Below are 27,818 nucleotides of genomic sequence, written 5' to 3' on the forward strand. Positions count from 1 at the left end.
ATGAAGAACAACACATAAATCCAGTATATTACTGTGTGATTTTTTTTTTTTTTTTCAAATGATGAAGCTTTATGTGCAAAAATATGTCTCCCTTTTACATGCCACTACTAAAAATATAAGACTCCATGGGTGGAGAATGATTTTAGCCGCATCCTTGCATGTTTATCAGAAGGTCAGGAACAGCACGTCCCATCTTTCGTAGCTGCACAGAGATACTGTATGACCGAGTTCACCACTTTGTTAGACAGATTGGAAATCCATGTCACTTCTTGGAAGAGCCATACTAAACACACCCTCTGCAAGAATACAATAGGCGGTCGTTGAAGATGATGTGTGGAAAAATATTACAGGCAATTCAACAAAATACTGTGAAAAGACCATTTGCATTGATGTTTTTTTCCATTTAATCAATCTATTATTTATATTTAACTCTTCGGCCTCGCAGCATAAAGGACCCTCGTTCAATTCCAACATGGGACCTTACTATGTGCAGTTTGCATGTTCTCCCTGTATCTGTGTGGGTTTCGTCTTGGTTCTCTGGTTTAATCCTATAGTCCAAAAACATGCTGCAGGTTGATTTACAAAATGGGGAAAATCCCCAGATGTGTGAATGAAAGAGTGAATGGTTGTCTGTCTCTATGTGGTCCTGCCATTGACTGGCGACCAGTCCAGTGTCTACCCCGCCCCTTGCCCAATGGCAGCTGGGACAGGCTTCAGCAATCCCTGTGATCCTAGCAGACAATTGATGGATAGATAGTTTAAATAGTTACCAGTCCAGAACTGAAGAAGCTTTTTGAATGAGGGGTGAAACATCTTCAAGTGCAGAAATTCAAGTCAAGTTGCCGCGACGAGAAGATTTCGACAATAATTCACCACTACCCGGATGACTGAAAGCCTCCGCAGACATTCTATTATTTGTAATATTCTTAATTGTGATGTGGTGCAATGTAAAAAAAAACAACAAATCTATTAAGACTTTTAAGTCCTGCATCTTGGATACATCTGTTACCTATAAGTAAAAGCTAAAGAAACTTCTCTAAAAGAATGTTCATGCACCCACTCCTGATCTGATATTGGGTTCATTATACCTCAATTAATCTCATCATGCTAAGCTTGTCTGGTACTTGCTGCATGAAAGTTTTTTTTTTTTAATTATTTTTTTATGTGCAACAAAACAATAATCTAGATATTAACTTGCAGGTATCTACCAGATACCACAGACACTTGGTAGCTCAGAACAGCATCGGAGCAAAATGACTTCAGTTGGAAAAAGTGGGAGAAAATTCAACTAATGTTCTTAAGAAAGGGAAAAAGAAACATCTTTCAATTTACTATTATCAAAATATATACATGATATTTTTAACATATGACATGAACTAATCATTGTACTATCATGGTACTGACAGGAAGAGAAATGGAGTAGGAGTTCTCTTGAAGGAGGAGTTTGTTAGGAATGTTCTGGAGGTGAAAAGAATGTCAGATAGACTTATGTCTGAAACTGGAAATTGAAGGTGTGATGCTCAACGCTGTTAGTGGCTGTGCCCCGCAGGTGGGGTGTGAGTTTGAGGAGAAGGAGACGTTCTGGAATGAGTTAGATGAAGTGATGCAGAATATCCCCAGAGATGAGAGAGTGGTAATTGGTGCAGACTTCGCTGGGCATGTTGGTACAGGCAATAGAGGGGATGAAGAAGTGATGGGCAGATTTGGTATACAGGATAGGAACGCAGAGGGACAGATGGTAGATTTTGCAAAAAGGATGGAAATGGCTGTAGTAAACACTTTTTTTTTTTTAGAAAAGACAGAGACATAGAGTAACTTATAAGAGCGGAGGTAGGAGCATGCAGGTAGACTACATCTTGTATAGACAAGGCTACACTCTGACTGCAGAATGCAGCCAGTCAGCATAGGATGGGGGTTTGTAAGATAACTCTGGTGACAAGAAAGATCAAGGTACAGAGGAAGAGCAGAAGACAAAGTGGTGGAAGCTGAAAAGGGAGGAGTTGAGAACTTCCAGATGATTGGACAACTACAGCTGATGTTATCAGGGAGACAGGTAGGAGAGTACTTGGTGTATCATCTGGAAGGAAAGTAGATAAGGGGACTTGGTGGAATGAGGAAGGGCAGGAGTATAGAGCGGGGAAAGTGGTTAGAAAAGAGAAAGTGGGACACTGAGGGGACTAAAGAGAGCAGGCAGGTGTACCGGGAGATAAAGCATAAAGATAGAGGTAAAAAAGGCAACACAAAGGGCGCACGATGACTTGTACGTTCAGTTGGACAGTAAAGAGAAAAAAAAAAAGAATGAAGTGACTGAAAACAAAATGTCTGTCTTAAGAAAAAGACAAAAAGTCACTAAAATGAGGGAAATTTTGCAAAATAAACATATGGTCTACATTAAAATGCCACGTTTTAATACATAGCTAAGTGATACCAAAAAAACCTGAGCAAGAAAAGTTGGTGTCTAACTTGATAAAGATTGCAGAGCTCTGGTCACAACTAGAGGTTTACAAGAAAGATATTGTTCAGGTCTTGCACAATTAGACTAAACATATGCACACAAAGTATATAGATAACTAATTAAAATTGACAAAATATTTATATAAGGATTTACACTAATAGGCCTTTAAATTTTTTTATTTTTTTATTTTTTATGATGCCTTCATTTTAGGGAAACATTACTTACTCTGCACATGACAATAAACACTTGAAATCAGATACAGAAGCTCTAGCATTTTGCCACGAGGATGGCAACTTTTGGGTAAAATTAGAAACAAATACAATCTTCGAGGAAATTACATTTTGTTTTGAGATAATACTTTAACACATTTACGATGGCAGTAAAATAAAGTGTTTTTATCATTTTAACTCATCAAAGAATTTTGACAGCGGCAGACTAAAGCTCTCCCATATTAAAATAGTAACCTGGACCTCAGTGAAATCTTAATTTTTTTTTTTTCATTAATTCAATAAAGATTGGCAGCAAGGACCTATGTTGTAGTTTTCGCTTCATGACTGTCCTTCATTCACTGATAAACATGATGCTCTAAGTAAGAAGCAAAAATGAATGTTTTTAAGTGGCTTTAATTTAAATTTGTAATCTTTTCATGAGATCAATTTTTCATCACATCTCAGATTTTGAAAATAAATAAAAAATCAACTCGTCCGGGTACCCTACCTTTCAACCAATGCTAGGGGATTTGTGACCCTGTGGGTAAACTAAGATCAAAGAGGGAAACTCAAACAAAAGCATGTACAGTAGAGACTCATTTTAATTTGTGTAAAATCATGAATACAATAATTACATAAGTATATTCTGCAAATCATAGTCACAAGCAGCTTTCATTCGCTAATATCAAATAATACAAAAATAAGATCACATACGATTTGGCTCAGTATACAAATATTTTCAGACAGAATTACAGTTGTGACAAGAGTGTGACACGGAAATCAGAAGGAGAGTAATTTGATATTTCCTATACATATTCAAGACACTGTAAACAAATGTTTGCTTTTCATATCTTTATTTTCTTGAAAAGCATGTGAAAGATTTAGGCAAGAGTTTTTTCACATTATATTACTCCGTCTTCTCTTTGATTTCACTTACTTTTCAAAAAATAAGGGACGCTTTTAAATATACAGATGTAAAACTATTTCTGGAAGGTCCTTGAGCAGCAACTCCCATTTTGAGCTCACAAAAGTAACAGGGTAACTTGAAAAAGCTAAAAGTTTCAAAGAGAACATGGTACGTGGGAGGTGACTTGTGTGTCGAAATACTTCTGTGCAGCGTATTGGAATTACTGATTCTGTATGTTTGATGGCGAGCATTTGAGACAGCCAGAATGGCTGTCTTCCCAACAAATGCAATATTCAAATATGCGTAGGTTTGATTTTAAAAAAGCTTTGTTAGTGCAGGTGAATACCCTTTTTTCATCAGTGTATATTAATGATACTAGTACCACTTTGTATACCAAATGTGAACGTTTAGTTTTTTTATCAAGTACTCCTAAAGAAAAAAAAAAATCAGTAATGCTTTCAAAGTTTAGTTTATTTAATTCGATTTTAAGGAGACAACCCAAAGGTCTAGTAGTCAAAAATAAAATAAGAATTTATTTTTGAATTAAGGTAGCTGTGCAAATAACAAATGAGACTTGTGATCAAAAATGAATTGGTTATTCTTATTGTACAATGCAAGTTTTGAAGTACTCCTTTCCAGGCAATGGCAAACAGCTGGAGGGAGTAAAGTCAGGGTTTTGGGGAAAAAAAAAGTATGAATGCTCAAAGGGAAATTATTTAACAGCTATTAGTATCCTTATAAAGACCAACAAGCTGAAAAATGGATGTTCAGGCAGAAAGGCTGATTCGGCTTGCAATGTTTCAACAGCAGAAAGGAGAATTGCCGATATGTCTACAATAAAATATTTTAATTAATTCATTTATTATTTGTAATTTTGACAATTTCCAGTTAAATCTAAGAGATTTTTCACAAACATTCTGGTCTTTTGAAGGACCAACACTCATGACTAAATTTGAATGAATAATTCATGTAGGTTGTTGGACACTACATGATATATGGTGTAATTATTTTAGAGCTAATTTTCAGCTCTAACAAGCCTGACAAAAAAATTAATTGCAGTTTAGCTTTACAAAACAAATTGAATAGAATATGACAAACTTGCTTCAAAGAAAAAGTAAGAATTCAAGATGGAAGTCCAATCTTGTGTCGAAATACTGCTGATTACCTCTATAAGGTTAACTTAAGAGTGAGCCAAAGCTTGGGAAAAGCAGTTTAAGCTAAACTTAAATCCATAGCACATCTGTGTGGTGGATTTACAGACAAAGTTCTGCATCTAGGATACAAAACTGAAGTGCCAACCAGCCAACTAGAACCACATCCTTGGCATTAGCTGTCAGAACAGATTTTTTTTTTTTTGTTCTGTCAAAGGCAAATTCAAAAGAACTCATATGAAGATGTTGGCAAATATTTTCACTACAAGCTACCTTATAGGGAAGTTCAACTATGAATTTAGTCCAATGCAGCATTAGTCTTTACTTCTTCTAGAACTTTTGGAGCATGTTATGGAAGAGTAACTTCAAGATGTCGCAAAAGCCTGCTGATATGACCATATGATGGCAATGGCCCTGTGCTTCTGTCAGGCTTGACGTGACACTCATTTAGACATGTTTGAGAAAACTGCTGGATAAAAAGCCCTTGGTAATGTCTGATCCAGAACCCAGACAAGATCCAGAAATAGTTTGTGGTTGGTAAGATTTGAATTCTTACCACACCACATGCATCAAAATGTTTGCTGCGACTGTTAATTTTGTCCTGGCAGCACAGAAACGTTTCCAAAATATGAAGTTGGAATATTGGAGTTTAGACCTCACAGGCACCATAATGTCCTCAAATGACTCCCAACAGAAAGGCCATACCACCACGTCACCCTGAGAGAGAAGTCTAGTTGATCTATTGTCACAGGCTGGAAGATTGGGAGGTATCGCAGGGTCCATTCACCTGTGGCAGAGAAAAACGGAAAATGCTCCAATGTAAATACACATTTCAGGAGGTAAAGTTGGTATATCATATGGAAAATGTCTGCAAGTTGAATTTGTTTAAATAACCCACTGGACATACAAATAAAATACTTTTCATTATACATTTTCCTACATAGTAATCTGGGAGGCATGAGACCAAACGAGTTGCCTGTAGAAGTCAAGGACTGGTGAGAGGGCTTAGAGCGATTCCGAAATTCTTCAATGGAAGTCATTTGGAACTAAGAGGAGACTTCCAGATGGTCACTCTGGCTTAATTTCAGAGGTCTAGATGTAAGAGAAAGTTCCAGCAGAATGTGTGTGTGTGTGTGTATATATTTGTGTACATGCATGCCTACATCTGTGGGGTGTGATAAGCCATTACAAGAACAACTGTTAGGCTGATGAGCAAAACAATCCTGAATGATCACTTTCTTTGGGATGTTCAAAAATCAAGCTGAGCGAAGGTTTTTTTTTTTTTGCTTTCAACAGCAAAAAGAAATAAAAATACCCATTATCAACTTGAATCTAATTAAATGCTCTTGGAAAGAACTGAAAATGGGCAGTTATTAGTGAGTCTTATCCACCCTAATAAAGCTTGAAACAATCTGCTGGGGAGATAAAAAGGACAATCTTAAAATTCTGCCATATATAACTTCACATCATGACTTAATACCTGAGGCATTAATCATTAAATACTGGGTAAATAATTCAAAGACATTTTCAACTTAAACATTTTTGCTCAGAAAGAAAGAGGGTAACTCAGAGAGCTTACGGAAAACCAAAACTGAACTTCACTTATCAGGAAACCTGTCATTATCCATGCAGGGAGGACATGTTATCACACCTGATATTCTCTCATGCTGCTTATCCTGTACTGGGGCCATTATTATGTTTTTTGGAATTTGGAGTTGGAAGTTTGGGAACCTGTTCAACCACTTGAGCGTTTCACACACTATATGACTTTTTGAGAAATTACTTTTGCTGACAAGATATTATGTATGTATTATAAATGTAAATAAATGCATATGAAATTACAATTCACTTAAAAATAACATCACAAACCAAATTTACACTGAAAGCAAGCAAAACTGACCAAAATGTTTCAGGCAACAACCACATAAAGGTCTTAATTTGAAAGTTGTGACATAATTTTAAGCCATGCTTCACTGCTGAAAAGGGAGGGCATTTCTTTAAAGTTAGTCGGTCCATTTTTGCATCTCCTGTGAGAAAACGTCTATATATATTCCAACAATCATTAAGATAGATCCTAAAAATGCAAACATCACAAAGTTTTTTGATAATCTGCAGAATCATAGCATTAACCTACCTTCACCTCATGCTGCAACTCCCTGTACTTGTCTACTCTCTCCAGTCCCCTCGGCGTCCTACTTCTTAGGTAACCTCTTTCTCTGTATGCACTCCTGCACTTCCTTATATCTCCTTATCCACTTTTTTCTCAAGATGCACACCAAGTACTCTTCTACCTGTCTCCCTGATCACATCAGCTTTAGCTGTCCAGTTATCTCGAATCATCTCCTCACCAACGAGGGCCTGTCTCGACTCCTCCCTGAAAACCACTAAACAATCTTCCCTTTGCAGCTACCACCACTTTGTCTTTTGACTCTACCTTTGTCCTCTTCGTCTTCCTTGCAAGATTTATTCTACACACTAATATCATATGGTGTTTGGTTATACTCTCAACTACCACTACTTTGCAGTCATGGATCACACAGATCTCTTCGGTGGATCATCGATACAATGTGTAGTCCACCTATATGCTACAAAACTGGTATTTAAAGTTTCCTTGGCTCTTCTGGAGGAAATTATTCACTTATTTCCATCCTTTTTGCAAAGTATACCCCCATCTATCCCTGTGTGTTCCAATCCTGGACACCAAACCTGCACACACACTTCCTCATCATTTCTGTTACCTGTACTAAGATAACTCCTCCTTCTCTAATTCACATCCTTGCTGTGGGGCATACTTACTAACAACATCTTTTCACTTTCAGTACATTTCTAACCCACTCCCCCTTCAAGATAATTCCTAATCCATTACTTTTCAAATCAGTAACAGGATAGGCCAACTTAAATTCTGTTCCTCAGCTTTGAGCTTTGCTACCTTTGCGACTGGATCTCCTGGACACACAGCATAGCCACTTTTCTCCTCTACATCATGTCAAGCGACTCTCTGGCTATTCCAGTCCTATACCCGACACTATCTCAGTGCTATATTCTTGCCTTCCACTTGGCAGAGTGACCAAAAAGACCTAAAAATTTCACCAAAGTTATTCCTTGGCCCATACAACATCACTTCACTTTTGGTCTAAGTTGGATTTAAATGTAGATCTGCAGATGGAAACTCACATAAAAACACTGGCGGTGGCAAAGAAAAAAATTAATTTCTGACCCAAACTCTTGTTCAAAAGGCATCAAGCCAGGCTTCTCTCTGTGCTACATTCCACTGAACTAACATCAGTTATAAGTAACAGTTTTAGTTTTGCTGTTTTTCCACATTTTTGTCTCTTTTTCCAAAACAAATCAAGGTAAAAAATTATTTAACCACATCATTGTTACAACATGTTTTCAATATGTACCTGACAACAAACTGTTATATATATTATTGGAAGCAAGGTTGATTTGGATAAGCAAGCCAAGTATTGGGTGCTTGCCAAAGATACTGTGATTATCGTCATTTATTATAAGGCACATCTTTTTGTCTAAAATTTATTATACTCCATTACTCCCTGAGCACATTCACATGTCATATGTATTTAAAACTGATTCCCTGCAGGATACCATGTGACTTACTATGTTAACAACAACTGACCCCCCCCACATGCACAGATTTGCAGGCAGCTGGCTTGAATTTGTTTGTTGTGGTGCAAGGATTTTTCCATATTTTATTTGGTCCATTGTTACCTATAGTGCAAACCTTTTTGTGTGTTTTTTGACTTTGTTATGTCACTCTCACTCTGTGTGTCTGCGTGTTGGTTTGCTCACTCTTGCATCATACTCCACGACAAAAGGCGGGATGTCAATCTGCTCAGGCTTGATGCATGTGAAAAGCTGCTGAAGGCTGTCCAGGTAGTGCACCTTTTCCTTCACACCAGATAAGCTGAAGGTGGTAAAGAACCATGTTGACACCTGATTTGAAAAGGCAAAAAAGAGATCTTAATGACGATGATTAATACTTGTTTTATCAAGGTATACATAAATCTTCTTCATCTTCTCCATCTAACCCTATTCTCTGTATCCCCCTCTCTCACATCAACTACCTTTATATGCTTCATATCAAAGTACACATAAATTAAAAGATATTATCACTGTCAAATACATACGAAATCCTCAGATTGGTAAATTGAACTTGTTTTAATGCTTAAATCCGCATTAGGTTATTCCACACTTTATGAAGAGTACATTTTAATGAAATCTGGCATAAAAATGTCTTGGTTTTAAACCATACATTTGCCTGAGATACTATGTGAGCAAAGATGCCTACAACTAAAGCTACTAAATATATCATGTACAAACAACATTAAAAATTTTTTAACATGTGATGGACCACCAGTCGTACCTTTGATCGAAATGTTGGATGTACAAAGTAGAAGGCCTTCAAATTCTTTTTAAACCTGCAAACATCAAACAAAACATATGAGGAAAAAACCATAGCTGAAATGATGTGAAACCAGGTGCCTAATTCTAATTTTATAGGCAATAAAATACACACTAAGGCAAGTCAATTCCCCCCCAAAAAATAAATCATAAAATTGTGTGAGTCTGTAATGTGAAACTATGATGAATAAAAAGTAAAATAATTTAAGTAATACTGCTCTTGAGAAGAAAAGGGTTGAAATGTAACTGAGTCACAGTGTACAATGTTCTTGTCCAAAAAATATAACACCGACAGTCAGCTCCAGGACATCAATCAGTATGGAAAGATTTTCCACATACTAGTGCTGTTTTTGTTCAGAATATGTTTGTTGAGAGTGGTGAAATCCCTGGCATCTGGTATTGCAGCTTGCGGCTTTTGAAAACCAATCAGTTAATGTACTCTATATTTATTGCAGACTGCAAAGGGTTACACAAATGTTCATGTACAAAAATAAATTAGTTAATGACAAACTATACAGAATAGAAGGGTTTGTACTAATCCTTCATCTAAATAGCTTTGGGTAGATAAAATGTCAGTAACTTGTCTCATAAACACTGGTGTCATATGTTCAATAGTAAATTGAAAATGGATGAAAAAGCCTCAATATAAACAACTGAAATCATAAGCAGCGTTGTAATTTCTTTTGAAAAAAATGCAACATGTTTATGATGACAAGCATCTGGGGAAAAATAAGAGACAGCTGTTGATAAACTCCCATGCCTGTATCAAATTTAATCAATGTCAGGGTCTGAGATTATGACAAATTCAATAGCTGCTATTGTTCTTGGTGGGATAAGCTTGCCTTTGATTAACAGTAGAGATCAGTAAATCATCTGATATTATGACTTTAAGGTCCTAAAACCGACCTTGAATAGACCTGAATTAGGTAAAAATAACTGAATTGAGCAAAAAGGGGGCACAAGCCAGGATTCTCCTTGATTCGTTATAAAGCCGGGATAAATGAGGAGGATTGTGCCAAGGGGGGCATCTGATATGAAACCTATTAAATATGCAAATGAAACCTATGACTTCCATACTGGATCAGTATAAGTCTGGGTTAACAATGACCATAAGCAGGGTTGATAACCTATAGGCTAAAAGTGAAAACTAGTCTACTGTCGGTAGAAGCAGGAGAAGGGGAAGGCATGTCTGTAAACAGAGGAAAGGCAAGAGTCTAGTACTGAGAGCAGGGACTACGAATGTTGGTATGACAAGAAATTCTAGAGGAGTTGGCTGACATGATGCATAGGAGAGTTGGCTGTACTGTATTTCCAGGCAATTGGGTAGAAAGATAGCAAACCTCAAAGATCAGAAGCAGGATTTAAATTATTCTATCACAGTTTTGATCGTAAGAGAAGTAGAGTAGGAGTCACCTTCAAGAAGGTATTTGTTAGAAATGTTCAATAAGTGAAAAGATGGTCAGATAGATTGACGGGTCTGAAGGCAGAAATCTATGCCCAATGTTGTTAGTGGGTCCCCCATGTTAGGATGTGAATTCGAAGATGAATCCTGGGTCGAGTAAAATGAAGTGATGCAGAGTATCCCTTGAGAGGAGAGTGGTAATAGGTACAGATTTTTGTCAAAATCATCTTGTTGTTGCACTGCACTTAATATCTTGATTTGACATCTTGTAGGTAACAGAGATAAGGAGGAAGCTCAAAGCTTGGGCAAAGAATTTAAGTTGGTACATAATGGCCCATCATAGCATTGATTGGAAAAGTACTGGAGTAGGAATTATCTTGAAGGGGGAGTTTGTCAGAAATTTCCTGAAAGTGAAAAGATGTCAGATAGTAATGAGTGAAGCTAGCAATTGAAGGTGTGATGCTCAATGTTGTTAGTAGGTATGCAACACAGTTAGGATGTGGATTAGAGAAGGAGGAATTCTGGCGTGAGTAGAATGAAGTGGTGCAGATTGTCCCTCGAGGTAGGAGAGTGGTTATTGGTACAGACTTCAATGGACATCTTGGTATAGTTAACAGATAAGGAAGTGATGTGCAGGTTTGGTGTCCAGGATTGGGGCACAGGTGGACATATGGGGGTAGAATTTGCAGAAATGATGGAAATGGCTCTAGTGAATAATTACCTCCAGAGGAGGCAAGAACTTTGGGAAACTTAAAATCGCAGCAGTAGAATCCCACAATTTGACTGCATCTTGTGTAGACGATGTACTGAAGGAGATCGGTGACTGCAAAGTAGTGGTGGGTGAGAATGTAGGGGAGATCTGGTGGCAAGGAAGATGTGGAGAACAAGGGCAGAAGAGAGGACAAACTGGTAGAGGCTGAAAAAGGAAGATTGTTTTGTTTTTTTTCAGGGAGGAGTGGAGACACGTCACCGGTGGTGAGAAGATGACTGAATAACTTCAGCTGATGTGAGCAGGTAGACTGGTAGGAGTGTACTTTGCATGTCATCTAGAAGGAAAGCGGATAAGGTAACAAGACCTTTCCATTATCGAGCCAGAAATGTTCCATCAACCGCTGAAGGCAGAGAAAATGAGATCCAACATGTGAAGAAGCATTTAAATCTTTTGCCTACCCTATTTGGGCCTTTGCCAAAACAGAAGCCTCCAGAAGGAAGAACATGGAACAGGGAGAGGACTGGAACAAATGCAGGGACATACCGTCATACCAATTGTTGCTGGTATTTTGGAAAAAACTCAGACAGGTTTTCAACAAACACTTCAAATCCCACAATACCCTGAGGTAAAGACTGGTACACCCCAAGGACAGAACATCCAGGCATTAGATCAAGAATGTGGTGTATGCTATCATTTAATGAAAGATTGTGATGATGTCTCTTTTGGAGAGACAAAACAACCTCCACACAAACGGCAACAGCAGAGCACACAAAAGAAATCATTTCAATTGAAAGACAAATCTATGCCATCTCCATAACATCAAGCCATCTGGCATTCTTAATATGTGTATATAACTTTAAACAAGACTACACAAGAACTCATTGCCAGTAATAGTCACATTAATTTCTAGTGAGGGCTAAACTCTGCTAAGGCTGCCCTTTGTCACTGATTCTGTTCATAACCTGTACAGAATTTAAAGGTGCAGCTGGGGTGTGGAGGGGATTCAGTTAGCTGGCCTTGGGATTGGGTCTCTGCAGAAAACATTGTAATGTTAGCTTCATCCAACTGTGATATCTGACTCACTGGAGTGAGAATGCCTGGGATAAGAACCAGCAACTCTCTTTTTGAGACCATGGTAAGTTGTAAAAAGGTGTACTGCCCCCTCCAGGTCGGAGTTGAGATCTTTCCCAAAGTTGAGGAGTTCAATTATCTGTGGGTTTTGTTCACAGGGGAAGGACAACTGGAACAGAATAGGAGGAGCTGACCCACAAGCTGAAAGTATTTACTAGTTGATCTATGTTCCCACTTTAACTTACCACCATGAGCTGTGGGTAGTGACCAAAGGAACAAGATCATGGATGGCAATTAGGATGAAATTAGTTGACTCGGCAGGGTGTCTCTGCCCTCCCTTCGAATAGAAGTCAAAGTAGAGCCGATGCTCATTCACATTGAGAGGAGTCAGATGAGGTTGCTCGGACATCTGGTCAGGGTGCCTCCCTGGGGAGGAGTTCCTGGCACATTACAAAAGACCTTGGACAGGCTGGAGGGATTATGACTCTTATCTGACCTGGGGACTCCTCTCGACTCTCAAGAAGAGCTGGATGAAATGGTCAGATAGGAGTTTGGGCCTTTCTGCCTTTCTGGGGCTGTCTCCAAGATTCACCACAGAGAAGTCGTAAAGGATAGATGATATATATATCTGCAGACTAGCATTTTTGTTATTTAAGTGACAAATCCGCTTCAGAATAACAAAGTAATGACCTATGATGCCCTTTCACTAACTGACATATAGTCTGTACAAAAAATTGGTTTTACACAAACATTTCCAAGGCTGACTCATAGCTAATATGTCACCAAAATAAAGTGCTCCAAGTTTTAGATTTCCTGTTCTGAAAATGGCCTGCAAATTTCCAAAAGTCACAGTGATTTTCACAGTGTGTTCTGCCTTTTCAAATAGCTTAACCCTTAGCTTTACCACGAAAAATAAATTGAACTTCAAGATGCAAAAGTCATAATATTCAAATGAGGAACCGAAACAGTGAGGGTCAACCAGTGGTCAATTAATCCAACAAAGAAAGTGGCACGTACTGAAAACTGTTGTAAACTGCAACTGATTTGACGGTCCAGCGCCCTTAGATCATCTTTGTATTGGTTTGCTACAACATATAAAGAAATTGAAACTGGCTGGACTTGAAATATCATCATTTAGAGAAACAGCATGAATGCCAGGCAGAAATCAAAGCCAGGTAAACCTGTGGTTCACCTTGACGGATGTCGAGGACATCGTATCATTTTAGACAGAAAAAAAAGGCTATTAAAGATTGAACCTAGAGTAAGCCAGTCCTGTGTGCCAAATGATGTTAAATGAACTGCAAACCCAGAATATTCAGCACACATCATTAATGTCCCTGTCAGAGCTCTTGAATGGGTGCCAGGTTAAAACAACAGCAGATTTTATTGTGTTGTTAACAATGCATGTGTGTGTGTGTGTGTGTGTGTGTGTGTGTGTGTGTGTGTGTGTGTGTGTGTGTGTGTGTGTGTGTGTTGAGGGGCTACGGGCAATGAGTAATCCAGGAGACAAAAAATAAAGTAATTAGATAGTAACCAGGAAATTATCTTGTCCTATTCATCTTGATAGAACTCCAGTGTAATTACATTTTAGAATGAGCAGAATGGCCATAATAATAGGTGTTGACCTTTCAAAGAAGCCCTCCTACAGGAAGTTACACAGAACAGTAAAATATAGCTTGAATGTGTGTGTATGTATTTTTTTAGCAGGGTAAAATGTCACACTGACTTGGCATCAACGATGTCATAGAGGTTCTTGAGGAAGTTAGAGTCCAGGTGGTTATGTTCACCGGTGAGTGTGTGGAAGTAAACCATTACATACTCCTTCACTGCGATGTGGTCCATTACATGGATAAAATACAGCAGGGCCTGCAGACACACAGTTGTATTAATTCTACAATGGATCTAAACCTTTTCTTTCCTAAGGAAAATTACTGAATTATGAATTAATTGATGATAGTCTTTAAAGTTTAATATCAATAAGCTGTGATTTTAAAAGTTTAAACCATGGACTGTACATTTCAAAAGTCTTACTTATTTCTGACACATATTGTTTTCTTACATCGGCTAAGCACAGAACTAATAGATTGAAACTAACCATTACCTGCCCTGCATTGCTTTGATTTTAAAATATGAAACATTTACTGGAGAGTGAATATAGATACCTTTTCAAGGTCAATAAGGGTCACTGGAATATTTCTTCCAACTATAACCATCACAGTTCTGCCACACATATCCAGACCTAAGCACATATCATGAAAAAGGTTCAGATCACACACAAAATATAGACTCCAATCACAAAGAAACTGTAGGTATTTGTTACAGACAAGCAGCAATGAAAGTGCCTGGATAGCTGTAGGGTTTCAGTAAATTAAGCCAGGTTATATGATTTTATTGGTACAGTCTTATGATGAAACTGTTTTCAGATCATCACAGGTACATATACACTTACCCGTTTGGTATAAAGCTTTCAGTGCTGCAATGTCCGACAGATCCTCTGCTCTTGCTCGACATAGCCAGCGATTGTAACTGCAGATGTGAAACACAACTTAGGTATAATTTATGGCAAATAGTAACAGCAGTATTCAAAACTATTTATCTATCTTCTGCTGCTTATAAAGCATCAAGGCACGGGTGGAGCAAGTGAATCAGGAACAATCTCTCTAGCCACTCTTCCAGCAGAATTCTGTGGAGTTCCCGGACCAGCCAGGAAAACATAGGGTAGGAACACAGATTGATTGTTAAATAATTCTTTACCATGACGGAACAATGCAGGGTCAGCATTACTGCTGATGCTGCACTGATCCACAGATCGATCTCCTCCTCTATTTTTCCCCACACTTATGAACAAGACCCTGGGATACTTGAATTCACTGGTGGTAGGATCTCATCCCTGATGCAGAGAAGGCGCCCCACCTTTTTCTGGTCGAGGACAATCACCTCGGATTTGGAATTGTTGATTTTCATCCTGGCCGCTTCACATAAAACTACAAATTCAGTTAGTGTCAGAGATCACGATTAGATGAAACCAATAGGAATACAAGTCTTGAAAAAGCAGAGACCCAACCCTGAGGCCACCAATCCGGATCCCTTCAATGCCCTTGTTGCACTTAGAAATCTGTTCGTAAAGGTTATGAACAGAGGCAGTGCAGTTCTAGAGGAGTCCTACCCTCATTGGTAACAAATCCGATTTACTGCCAGCAATGCAGATCAAGCTCTGACACCAGTTTATAGAGGAAATTAATGGTCTGTATCACGGGATCCTGTAACCCATACTCCCAGAGCATCCCCCTACAGGACTCCTAGGAGACACATTTGAATGCCTTATCAAACTCTACAAAATACATGTAGACTGGTTGGGCAAAGTCTCATGTACCCTCCAGGACCATGCTGAAACTGTACAGCTGGTCCACTGTCATGTCTGACATATATTTGATTAAAGTACAGATACTTACTTTCTCTGATGCTGTTTCTGCCTGGCAGCCTCTGACATCTGGCCCTGCAGGATCAGTTTGCGCTGTTTGTCCACATCACCCTCCATTCTTGCAAACGCGTGGTTTCCTACTTGACCCAGATCAGACTCCAAACTTTCCTCTTCAGAATCATCTATAAAACATGAAAATGTATTTCTGACTTTATATTCCTTCTTTGATATGAATCAAACCAAAGAAGTTTACCAGATAGCACAGTGGTGCAATGAGTAGCACTTTTGCCTCTCAGGGAAGAAAAAACATTTTAAAACGGGGCCTTGTATGTGGCATTTGCCTGTTGTTCCCATGATTGCTTGGGTTCTCACCAGGATCTTAAAGTTGTTCCCAGAGACCAAAAATATGCACTAGAAAAATGGTTGACTATATTTTCAAAAGGTAAGCGTCAGAAAGATTGTCTGCTCTATATGAGGCGATATGATTGAAAAGTGACTTGTTCAAAATGTACCCTGCCACTTGCCCAATGCCAGCTGGGACTGACTCTTGCCACTTCTCCCTGTAACTCTATGTGCAGAAGAAGCAGTGTGAATGATAAATGAATAAATCAAGGTAAATGTACTTGCGAATTGGACAGAATATAGACGCATATTTTGTCCAACTAATTCTCTGCTCGTTTCTTTTAGACCACTTACATTGTTATATGTCTTTCTAGACATGTATTCTGTGCTCCAGTCTGAGTTTCGTTTGTAGAAATCTGTATAAAAAGTCTGGTGTCAGTGGATTTCACTTGCATAACTACTAGCGTCGGATCAACACCTCAAAGCCACATAGACCTCTTTGAAGTGTTGTGCCAGGAAAGATTAGAAACAAAAGCAAAACAAAAGCACATGTTAACATGTGGGGTTCTTTTGTTTGAGACCAAAGTGAAAATTCAAGGAAATTATGGTAAAAAAAAAAAAAAAAAAAAAAAAAATTACAAAAAAGGGATTGTTGAATATGTCAAAAAATAAAATAATCTAACTGACTGTTTATTTTCTGTTCCACTTTTGCTTTTCAGCTTATACACATTTTGACAGTAAGAACTATTTTAAGTCCTTCAGGACTTGTTTAAAATTCTGGACTATACACATATTGCATATGTTCAATCAATTCAGTGAATTATGAACTGGTAGCTAAATGTGTAGTTGCCAAAAGAGATGCTTCTCATTAGCGGATTGGCAAACTTTAGAACTGACATGAGAAACATTTTGTCTTTTCTGTGAATCACAAAAGTTCTGACCTTACTCGACAGTTGACAAATTTACCATAAGTTGAACATTACCCTCAGTTTTTCAGCCTGGATATGTATTGCTCTATCCTACGCTCATAAACATTTGAAGCAAGAACTTCATTCCAACGCTGAGGGAGAGATCAAATGGTTTCTGGAACAGAACCATGGCATCTGACTGAGATAGTGATTCTTCACCTGCACCAGAATCTGGTAGCATTTATACTCCAACAAAGACAATAGGACCACATCATCTGGAAAAAAGTAGAGAAGTGATCCTAAGATGTACCAGACACCCTCCTTGCAGCTGCTAGAAACCCCACTAGAAAAGAAAAGAACGAGATTGCCCCAATGGATAATTTGCAAATCTTAGCCTGTTGATAAAAGGCCAAAAGTTCAGCTTAGTTTCAGGCAATTGACCACTACATTAACAATGTAGAGCTATGTTAAACTTAGGTTGAAAAACTAAATATGTTACTATCACATTTACCCAGTTGTCTTGAAGAGATGTGGAAAAAACACAAATTAAACCTACCAGCACATGTAAATAGGGGGACCAGGTGTACCATATAGTGTGGGACAGAACATCATTTTTAACCCGTCACCTGGTGCCTACATATTCGTCTTGTTATATAGCTGGCAATATACAGCTATTTCAGCAGTAATCAGTGGTAATGGTCTAAAGGCGTCATAAAAAAAAAGTACAATTTTCTGTCTTCATTATATCAATCTCATACTTTGAAATTCACTACCAGAACTTACTGGGTAATGAAATACTTTGTAGAAGTATGACAAAAATGTGAAAAGAGTGCATATTAGGAAATAAATGAAGACCACGATTAGTATCATGTTAAAATATGCAATTTAAGCATAAATAACTGCATGGAAAACTGATGTGTCACATTGGCGACAAATTTTCAGCACTACAAGATACAATTATAAGAAAATCATGGACAGCTAATCGGTCTAAAAACAACAACAAAAAAACAAGGTAAGTAATTAAATGTTATCCAATCTGGAATATTCTGTGTTAGGTTTTCTCTCTACTGTTAATAACCGCTCCCCTCCTCTAACTGTCTTATACTTTGCGTTGGACAACATGTTCCTGTTTCTGCTCACTAGTGGGACGACTATGATAGTTTATCTAGCTATCTGTGTGATTGTTCAGTAGGCGCCTAGACCTGACCCTGATGGAAGCTATGAGAGCAACATGAGAGACGTATGTTTACACTATGTTCCTTTGGTGGTTAATCTCGACAAACAACTCCATATATGAAACTTCCTGAAGCATTCTGATATATTATCTATATCTACGTGAGTTTGCTTGTCCATATTTGTGTTTAATTTCTTTACCTTCCAAGCTGCCTGGTTTCTCTGTGATGCGGATCTGTCTCTCTGGGACGACAGGTTCACCTTCAGAGTTCCCAATGTCTGCTGGTATGAGGGGCAAGCAAATCCTCTCCTCTTCCTTGGACCGAGGGTAGTACAAAGGCAACAGCCTCTTGTACACTGGCTGAAGTAAAATACATACACAGTATTCATGAGCTTGCCGACAGGGTTTAAACTGTTTTGATGTCTTCCATGGAGAGATTAACATGCAAAAGCAGAGAGTGGAAGCGGTTTAAGATCCTCACATTTTAATCAGTACGACAATTGTACGACAATTAGCACCAGTAAGTTGAAAACAAAAGTAAAATGTAATCAGGCTTTCTGGTAGATAGCAATATAATTCTGTTGCAAGGCTTTCAAATATACAAAAAAAGTCAGTTGTAGAACCAATTAACACAGGAATAAATATAATATTCACAAATTCATTAGTTATAAAAATCCGCAATCATGAATACAGGAGTTTATTATCTGTTGGATGATAGCCTTTTCAAACTTTAGAAATAACGGCTTCAACATTTTTAAAGCTAATATTTCGATTTAGTTAATAATACTTTATTAGTTTGCTAAGCTTAAGGCAATCTTTAGTGTTTGATCATCAATAGTTCAAATATTTAGATATGCATTACTAATGCATGTGCCTTTAGCACAGAGCAATTGTCAGTAACTGTTATAACAGACCATTTTAGCCCTTACTACTTCTGAATTCCATGACCAATACAGGAAGTTACATAGCATTTATTAGCTACTAAGTATTTTGAAAAAGGGATTGAAAAGGAGAATTATCTGTGCCTCATGGAATTAAAAGAAAGGAAAGTTTCTAAAACCTTAGTTGCCAAGAAGTCTGTTGTTTTTTCCACAACAGAAAAGAAAACAAACATCACATTAACTCAGAGTATTTGCAAAAATATCATTAATGCATAACTGATTGAAACTCTAATATTCCTTTGAGACAGTTGTGGGACCACGCCCAAAAGATTGCACAAACCTCATTTTGTATTTGATATGAGCCGATCATATCTTGCCAACGAATATCAATATTGATTGGAAATAATAATAAATGAAATTCCTCTTACAAGATGGATATCATTGGATGAGGACTGAATATGAAAGATGAGAACAAACCTCCTCAAAGTCTGACACTGCAAACACTACAGCCTCAATGCTGTTTCCATGGTTCTCGAGGAATCTGCGCACTGTTCCTGAAAAAATTAAACCAAAGCATGTCATTTTTTATGGCTTACATGCAATGCATTTTAGAGTGGGTGTTCGGTGATCACTCAAATCAATCTTAGTTGCTTGTAATGTTCAACATCATATCTTATTTTGATAATGATTGAAACAAAACATAGATGGTCTATATTATCAAAATAAGTCCAACTTCATCAATTTCTTCTTGCTTTTAACTGTTCTAATGTGTAAAGCACCCGGCTTTATTTCAACCTACATGAGATTTTGTAGATCCAATTGTGAATCCTCTATTCCCTTTAATATGAGATGTTATTCCATAAAAATCTGAAATGTTATTTGAGCTATTTGGGGTGGGGGTTATTTTCTCATTCATAAAGACTAGTGCTTCGAAGGTGACTAAATATCTGTATGTTGGAGGAAAACACTTGGCTAGCAATCTCACTTTTAGGTTAACTAATAAGTCAGGGCTCTGTCTAAACCACTTAAATTCTCCCAGACCAAAAGCGCCGAACCATGTCTGATTGGACCCTGCTCTTTGCACTTCAATAAAGTCATGCTTGAAAAAAGAATGACCCGCCTCAAATTGTTGCCCCTATGTTGCAGGGCTCAAACCTTGAAAAAAATTAGCCTTTTCCCTTTGGCCACCCCCTGCAAACTGTGCAGCTGGGCAGGTAATGTACTGTCAGCTAGACCCATTGATCAGACCAGAGGGGTGATAACCGCACAGGGAAATTTTGCAGTGCTTGAGATCCAGTGTTGCTGTGCTTTACTTTTACATTGCTATAAAACTTAGGATTAGGCTTTATGATAGAGGGTTTTAATGCACCTGCTCAGCTATCAAAAACCATTCCATAGAGCTTTCAGGGACACAGTTTCGGTTCTTAGGTTAATGCCATTAGAAATTTGGAGTGCTAAAATTTAAAAGTCTTCGAGATTGCAACTTCTACATGCTAGAACAGCCTTGCTCGGTGATTTTATGATTTAATGTCTATCTAGTAGGGAAGATATTTCACAAACTAGTTTGTGAAACTACTCGTAGGGTGACAGCCTATGTCAGAACCATATTTGCATTCAGTGAACTCTTCAGAAAGACCCATTCTTTAGTCAAATATTTGGAAATGCAGACTGGATTGCTTGGTGCTTAATTTAATTTGGCAGTGGCAGTTAGCTGAAATGTAATGAGAAACACAAATGTTCAAACGATTCGGTATACGGTGAACAAGAAAATCAAATTGCTGTGTGTGCTAAATGTATATCTGATACTGCATCGTCTGCCGTATCAGTTATACAGTATATACATTAATACAAATATACTATATGGATTTATAGATATAGATGTGTGTGTGTTCATGTGTTATCAAAAATATATATTTTCTATATATATATATATATCACTGTTTCCTTTCTTACTAAAAGCAATGTGTGAGGCATCCTCCAGAGGGTAACCTCGTTTGGCTGTATTCACCACACAGAGGCCAACGGATGTCAGTGACTGCTCTCTGTGGTCAAAAGAAAAAAAATGAAATTAGACCTGATTTACCAAGATAGGTTACCAAAACAAAGATAGATAGCAAGTCAGAATCATCCAATGCCAAATTTAAAAGGTGACATGTAAACAAATCCATCTTTCAAATGCTTTTTACCCCAAATGAAATGTTTTATTAATTTTGTATTTGAAAAATACTTCATGAACCTGACTCCGCATTTGGGGATTGGATGCCTGGCTCAAAGACACATCAATTGTTACAGAACAATTCCCAGGTAGTGAGCTCTCATCAAATAACAAAAGGAAAGCCTGTGACTTAAATCCAAACTCAAATGAATGTGGAATATCTCCAACCTAATCCAGTATAATGAGTTTGGGTGAAAGGGAACAGTTGGAAAAAAGATAAACAGTACAGTGATAATGTGGGGCTGCTCTGTTCTACAGTTCACTTCAAACTGGAAAAACACAGTGATTAACCCTCTGGTTCATCCCTATGACTTTTTTGCAGGTGGAAAGTTCACTCCTTGAAAAAAATGATTTTCTAGGTCAAGTCATGTTAACATGTATGACGATGTGCTATTAATGCATTCACCTTAACGAAACAAAAATGGATTCCACATCCTTTATAACATGTAGCTCTGTCGGGTCAAAATAAAAATCAAATTCTTGAATTATGTGAAAAGAAAATCACTGCCTTTAGTAGGCAGTGGAGTTCCCATGATTTGTGAAAGTGACTGATGGAACAATGGATAAAATGGCAGGTGTATTTTCACATTCTTACATGGCAAGTTGGAGGATGTTCCTATAGCAACTGTAGAGTGAGCTCTCTGCTGCAGTTCTGTACTTTGCTTTGTACTTAGGTCCGACTGTGTGAATGATGAATCTCGCTGCCAGATTGAAGCCCTTGGTCAACTTTGCCTCCCCTGTTCGACATCCTATGTAGAAACATGCAAATAGTACTGACTTGAGAATTGAATGCAATGCTGACCAAACATTACCTGAACAGATACAAAAAGTTTATCACCATAACTAGTGTGAACCACTTTATTTTTTTATTCATTTGAATAGATGCTGAAAAATTGTCTCATTTATGTCTCAGCACAGCCTCTGTTGAAGCAGAACCAGACTAATACATGTGTCCCAGGCAAGGCCCCCTTCAACTCTCCTGGCTACTGATGGTCTGCTTGAACAATCTCTCTCCATTGGTTGTCTATCTTAACTGTTAATATTTTATTAATTATCTGTGATATCACTTCATTGACATCATAGCTTTATACTTGCTGGCATCAATGTCCATCTTTTACGACAACCAGTGCTGTGATGCAACACCACACACTTACAGTCACCTTTGCCTTTTTTTTTTTTTTACAAACACTAGCCAATACAAATTCCTTTATTAAACTCTCTTTATAGTAGCCTTTCCAAGCTAACTTGGAAGCTACTTACTTGGAAGTGTGGGTGAGCTTACTTCATTAGTACCAAGGACCAACATCCAGTAAACGTGAACCTGGCCCCAGGCACTGGACCCCACTTTAGAAAATTACTAATCCTGAATCCCTTGATGTGTCTTTGTAAATTATCAGGCCACCTCTGAATGTTATTGTCTCAGTAGATATTTTAAAGTTTACCTTCAGTTTGGCCTTTTCATAAGCTGGAGTTTCTTCACCTTTGCATGCATTTTGGCCGGATGGATGGGCTCTACACAAAGTTACCTTTGTAACTACCTTAGTTCTCTGTAACTTCAGGGGGTTCTGATTTGTAAGAGGATCATGTGCCTGGAAAATTCTATTTAAAACCACATGTGAAAACCGAATCACATGTTCTGCTCCGTGACACAATTGCCTGCCTCCAGGCTTGACCATTTATGAACAGAGAAGTTTAAACAATACTTTTTCTATACCAACTTTACCTTTGAGTTTGTGCAACTCCTCTCTCAGCTCTGGCCCTGCGAGCTGATGGATGCTGTCGGACACTGGATTCTTGTCATTCAACAATTCGTTGCTAGTGTTGGCGATGGCGGTGCAGTTCAGCAGGGCAACATCACCATGACTTTTGGGGAAAGAGAAAAATAAATTCTTGCGTAAATGGTAGTCTATTTTTCAATTTCAGATTGAGAAATGAAATCTTGATAGTGATTGATCTTGATAGATACAAAATTGAAAAAATATTCCATGTTTCGATTTGGTAACTAGTGTTCGAGGGACAATTCTAAGAACAGCAGTTTTATTCATATGGTGAGTCAGTCTAAAAAATGACGACCACTCTAAGCTCAAATACTGCGTTTTATCTGGTCAGTGCCACTCTTTGGTACAATTAGTTTTATAAGAAAGTGCATCTAAAAACATGGAGCACAGACATAATTTATGTGAGTGGCAATAAATTATACTTTGCTTTCTAAAGGCATATTACACAATTTTTAATATCCTCCTTACCACTACAGGTTGTACAACAGGAGCTGCCTTAATGGCTATTTCCAAATGTGAACTTCTTTACCAGGAATGCACTCTTCCTGTATTGAGGAAATTCTTAAACTTTGTTAAGAAGTCATCAGTGAGAGCACACTTTGTGCTTGGAATCTTTGGAAATATCACCTTTTAGACTGAGTAAGGAAAAGCATAAATAACAAGACTCTACAGAGAAACTGTTTTCAAGTTAGGTCCAAAAACATCATGTGTTCTACTGTTATGAAGGATTAATGATCTGGCCATTTGACTAGGCTTGGTGGTATTATACACAGTCGGTGTGCTTTATTATTAGACCTTCCCGAGTCACCACAGTGCCAAATTCACATGTGTAAAAAGACAGAGGAGCTCTAGACTGCAATGATATTATACGTTTGTGTAATACAGATCAAAACAATTAACTTTGGCACACAGGTTTAAGAGATACTGATAATTTTGTCTATACATTAGTGATGATACACTAAATCTGGTGCTAGATTATTTAGTATTATCTATATAATATATAATCACCATATATGGCATTTATGCGTACTTTTCCTTTTGGCTTCTCCTCACCCTATCCTATTCTTATTCTTTGTATAACTTCTCTCACAACAACAAGATTCTTGTCCACTTTCACATCGATAAATCTCTCCAATCTTCCTCTAGGCCTCCTCCCAGCAGTTTCAACATCAGCATCCTCTTACCATATATATATAGCAAGGATGTCCTGGTTCGATTCGATTCGACACACACACACACACACACACACACACACACACACACACACACACACACACACACACACACACACACACACACACACACACACACACACACACACACACACACACACACACACACACTACTCCTTCAAACAGAAGGTATAAAAACATTGCAAGTCTACCTCACTGAAACATTTCATATAGAATCAAAGTCGTTTTCATTTTTGACTGTGTGAGAGAATGGCTTGTTAACATACATTAGATTCATTTTACAAAAATATCTGAAATGCTTGAGACTGAGCTGGGGCTTGATAATACTTTCAATGACATATTGAGCCAAAAATTAGATCAAGATTAGGATTTTTTTTTCCCATTGTACATAATTGTGCTGTATAATGAGCATAGTTTTTTCCTATGAATGAAACATAAACCGCAAACTACAGAACGAGATGAATACTACCATGCAACCATGCATAATCTACCGCTTTTTCCTGCGCTTAGGATCGTAGGATGCTGGAACCTATACCGGCTTTCATAGGGCGGCTGGTAACTGCAGAGCCACATATAGAGACAGCCAGCCATTCCGTGTCTCATTCAAACATCTCTTACTCACACAATTTGTTCAATTTAACCTCCTGCATGTTTTTGGACTGTGGGAGGACGCTGGAGAACCCCCCCCCCCCCCCCCCCCCCCCCAACACACACGCACACACAGAAAATGAAAACTTCACACAGAACGCCTCCTGTGGGAATCGAACCAGGGTTCTTTGTGCTGTGAGGCAGAAGCACCACCATGCCACCCATAAATAATACTCATTTTATAATTTTGCACACTGAAATACTAATCGTTCATTAGTTTATTTTTTTTGTGTTACTAATAACTTTTTTTCCAACTAAAACAAGAAACCCAAGGTTTCCAAAATGATTTGAGAATTCTAACGTAATTAATACCATTGAAGAGTCTGTAACAGAAGGAAGCAAAAACTTGAGTATTGTGATTTTGATAAATGGTAATAATTCAAAATAATGACTTTGCTTGACCCCATAATCAACAATGTCTCAATAAATCAAGTGACTCACAAAAGAATGATTTTGTTGTTAATGTCCGGTCTGACGGGAAAAGGCGAGGACAAGGTCTGCTGGCAAAGTGCGCTGAAGTTATGATCTTGCAGAGTTTCTTCATTATTCTCAACCAGCTGCTGCTGCCATGTGGGGAGAGTCTGGATGTCCACAAACTGAGACCTGGCACCCAGAGGATCCATCCCCTTGGGCATTAAATATAGGCAGATGTTTAAGCAGTTGTATAATAAACAGAGAAAAAGATATTTTAGACTTCCCTCAAAATGTGCTTTTGTACTATTCCTTTGGTTGCAAGTTTGTGTAAAAGGTGTGTAGTTTGGCATTAAACATCACACATTTTATTGTGCTATTTATATTTGTGCAGGTCACAGGTAGACCTTATCTTATCTATCAGCCTTTAAAGTTTTACAAGCCATATGTGGGAAACCGTTATGTCGGCAATACAGAGAGAAGCCAGTTTTGATATTTATTTATTTCTTAATGATACGATTTTATAAGAGTGGCATATTGCTGTAAGGCAAACACAAGAGTGATGCTTAAATGTCATCCTCTCAGGTCACATGCTGAGAGCAGACTATATGATGTAGAAGGCAATATGATAGGAAGATCTTAATATCGCAATTAAAAAAAAAAAAGTATTTGCATTATAGCCAGGAAAATTAATTTATGAGATTTTGCAGTATTTGGCAAATGGCTTTTTCCTCAACAAATTGTGACAAAATCTTGTGCTTTATCTATTACTGCCAGATGCCTTAATATATGAGGGATAGACATTTTCAGAGGTGTCTGTCATAATTCAAGTGAAAAACAGAAGCATTTACACCTTTAACTGCAATAGTTGATCTCCAGGCATGGTGGAGTTACTAAAGAAAAACACTGATGAAATATCTATCATTTGTATGTTGTTTTTGGGAATAATCACTCTGGTTTGGGAACTCTTATTGCTGAGAGAGGAAGTCAATTAATCAATCGATTGGTCCATCCAAAGCCAAAAGGTTTGTGTGGAGGTTTTGTGAGGGACAAAGTCGACAAACTGCTACTAATTCATTTTGTTAAATTGCCCAAGTTGCTAATGAAAGAAGCTGAAATGAAAAGATGCCTCCTCGACCCCTTCACAATTAGATTAGCTGTTTTCATTATTGAAAGTAATTTAATGGCACCCAGGCCGTTTCCTGTAAGTGAATTTCTATTTGTGAATGTTGGTGATTTTTCTTATTGAGTTTACGGAATATATTAATAGTGTTATATTTCCTTTGCCAAGAGACTACGTTTAACATTTCAACGTTCACTTACCCAGCAATGCTGTAGCAGAAATCGCTTGACCCGAGGCAGAGGTGATGTCCACGTAAAGAATAAGTCTACCCACGACAAGAATAAATAAATATCATCATCTTTCTGAATTTCCACTCAGAATGGATACAATTATACATGCAAAGGTAAAACGAAGGTCGTCGAAGATGTCGTTAGAAGTGCAAAAGTAAGGTTTACAAATGTAACTGACATGCTAGGTGCGTCTTGTTAATATAACGTCGATCTTTCCGGAGTAATACCGGTGTTTTCCGGTTTAAAATTTCAAATTAAAAACTCAAACGGCGACTTGGGAGGGAAAATAACATTTTTCAAATGTACAATATCAAAGATAGAGAGTAGAAAATCACGTGGATTCATACTGCAAACACAACATAACAATCTGACATGTTTTAATTCACGCATCGGAACTCCTTACTGCGTATGTTGTTTCAGAGGCTTTAGTTCCTGCTCCCGATACCGTACCTCGGCTCTCGGCAATATATGGTATAATTTCACATTATAAGTATTAATGCTCTCATGACATTAAACATTAATTTCGGTATGACAACACGACGTTTTTCACCATAACTCCTATATGGTCGATTATTGCATCAAAGACATGATTTGATTCTGCAGTCCGGCGTTTCCGCTACTTTTCTACTGAGTTTGACACATTTCCCGATTTGTAGTCAGCTGACACTGACGCTTCTGTTGTGGCTGGTTGAGTTTAGGACTGGCGTTGACTAACTGCATTTTGTGGCCTGTAAAATGTGTTCCTCATATCTTTATTCGAGTGGCGTTTGGCTGAACAAATCAATGGCAGCATAAATGACTATATCAAATTGTTAAGAATTACCAACTATCTTGACCACTTAAAGTTCCGGACTAGCATGTTTTGCCAAGCCGACGGGACGGCAGACAAAAGCAATATACAAAGAACGATGAAGAACAAAGTTATCAGTTTTCTGCAGATATTATGTCTAACCACGTTCATTAAATAAAACTTAATGTCTGATGAAATGTACATAGTATACAAATACATATTTTTTTTGCGTTTTAAAGTATTTTCTTTTTCAGATCGATCGATCGGACAGGTACGTTTTGCCTAGCCTCCGAGACCGCAGACAAAAGCAATAGATTGAGAACGACGAAGCAGAGAATGACCAGTTTTAACACCACATACACGTTATGTCCGACC

The 27,818-nt window shown here is 37.9% G+C and overlaps 1 protein-coding gene across 4 annotated transcripts; it reads right to left on the minus strand.

The window, feature by feature from the left end:
- Positions 1 to 3,248: 3,248 nt before the first annotated feature.
- Positions 3,249 to 27,193, minus strand: gdap2 (ganglioside induced differentiation associated protein 2). Of its 4 annotated transcripts, none has more exons than XM_086145232.1 (15): positions 27,057 to 27,193; positions 26,624 to 26,688; positions 25,331 to 25,515; positions 22,994 to 23,133; positions 21,866 to 22,019; positions 21,009 to 21,097; positions 19,533 to 19,609; positions 18,375 to 18,534; positions 15,782 to 15,932; positions 14,779 to 14,855; positions 14,492 to 14,568; positions 14,056 to 14,195; positions 9,107 to 9,161; positions 8,533 to 8,676; positions 3,249 to 5,509 (listed from the first exon to the last, which is right to left on the minus strand). In XM_086145232.1, exons 3-15 carry the CDS (start codon positions 25,510 to 25,512, stop codon positions 5,468 to 5,470), a joined length of 1,488 nt encoding a protein of 495 aa, XP_086001358.1. In that variant the 5' UTR covers positions 25,513 to 25,515; positions 26,624 to 26,688; positions 27,057 to 27,193; the 3' UTR covers positions 3,249 to 5,467. The 4 variants fall into 4 exon arrangements, with proteins under 4 accessions (XP_086001358.1, XP_086001357.1, XP_086001356.1 ...); XM_086145231.1 differs by lacking the exon at positions 27,057 to 27,193 and adding an exon at positions 26,832 to 26,977; XM_086145230.1 differs by lacking the exon at positions 27,057 to 27,193 and having other exon boundaries at positions 26,624 to 26,976.
- Between the last annotated feature and the right edge of the window lie 625 nt (positions 27,194 to 27,818).

The sequence above is a fragment of the Fistularia commersonii genome, chromosome 4, assembly GCF_037954325.1.
Source record: "Fistularia commersonii isolate RoL2024-O1a breed Wild chromosome 4, RoL_Fcom_v1.0, whole genome shotgun sequence".
In the NCBI taxonomy this organism is placed as follows: domain Eukaryota; kingdom Metazoa; phylum Chordata; class Actinopteri; order Syngnathiformes; family Fistulariidae; genus Fistularia; species Fistularia commersonii.

What these genes read in the sequence shown, in the direction of transcription:
- gdap2 (XM_086145229.1), bottom strand. Translation starts at nt 25,524, where the DNA reads ATGCCCAAGGGGATGGATCCTCTGGGTGCCAGGTCTCAGTTTGTGGAC. An exon ending in CAGTGTCAGACTTTGAGGAG is followed by an intron (nt 18,535 to 19,532) that starts GTTTGTTCTCAT and finishes ATTTTACTTCAG; the next exon opens with CCAGTGTACAAGAGGCTGTT. An exon ending in ATCCAACATTTCGATCAAAG is followed by an intron (nt 8,677 to 9,106) that starts GTACGACTGGTG and finishes TTTTCAAATCAG; the next exon opens with GTGTCAACATGGTTCTTTAC.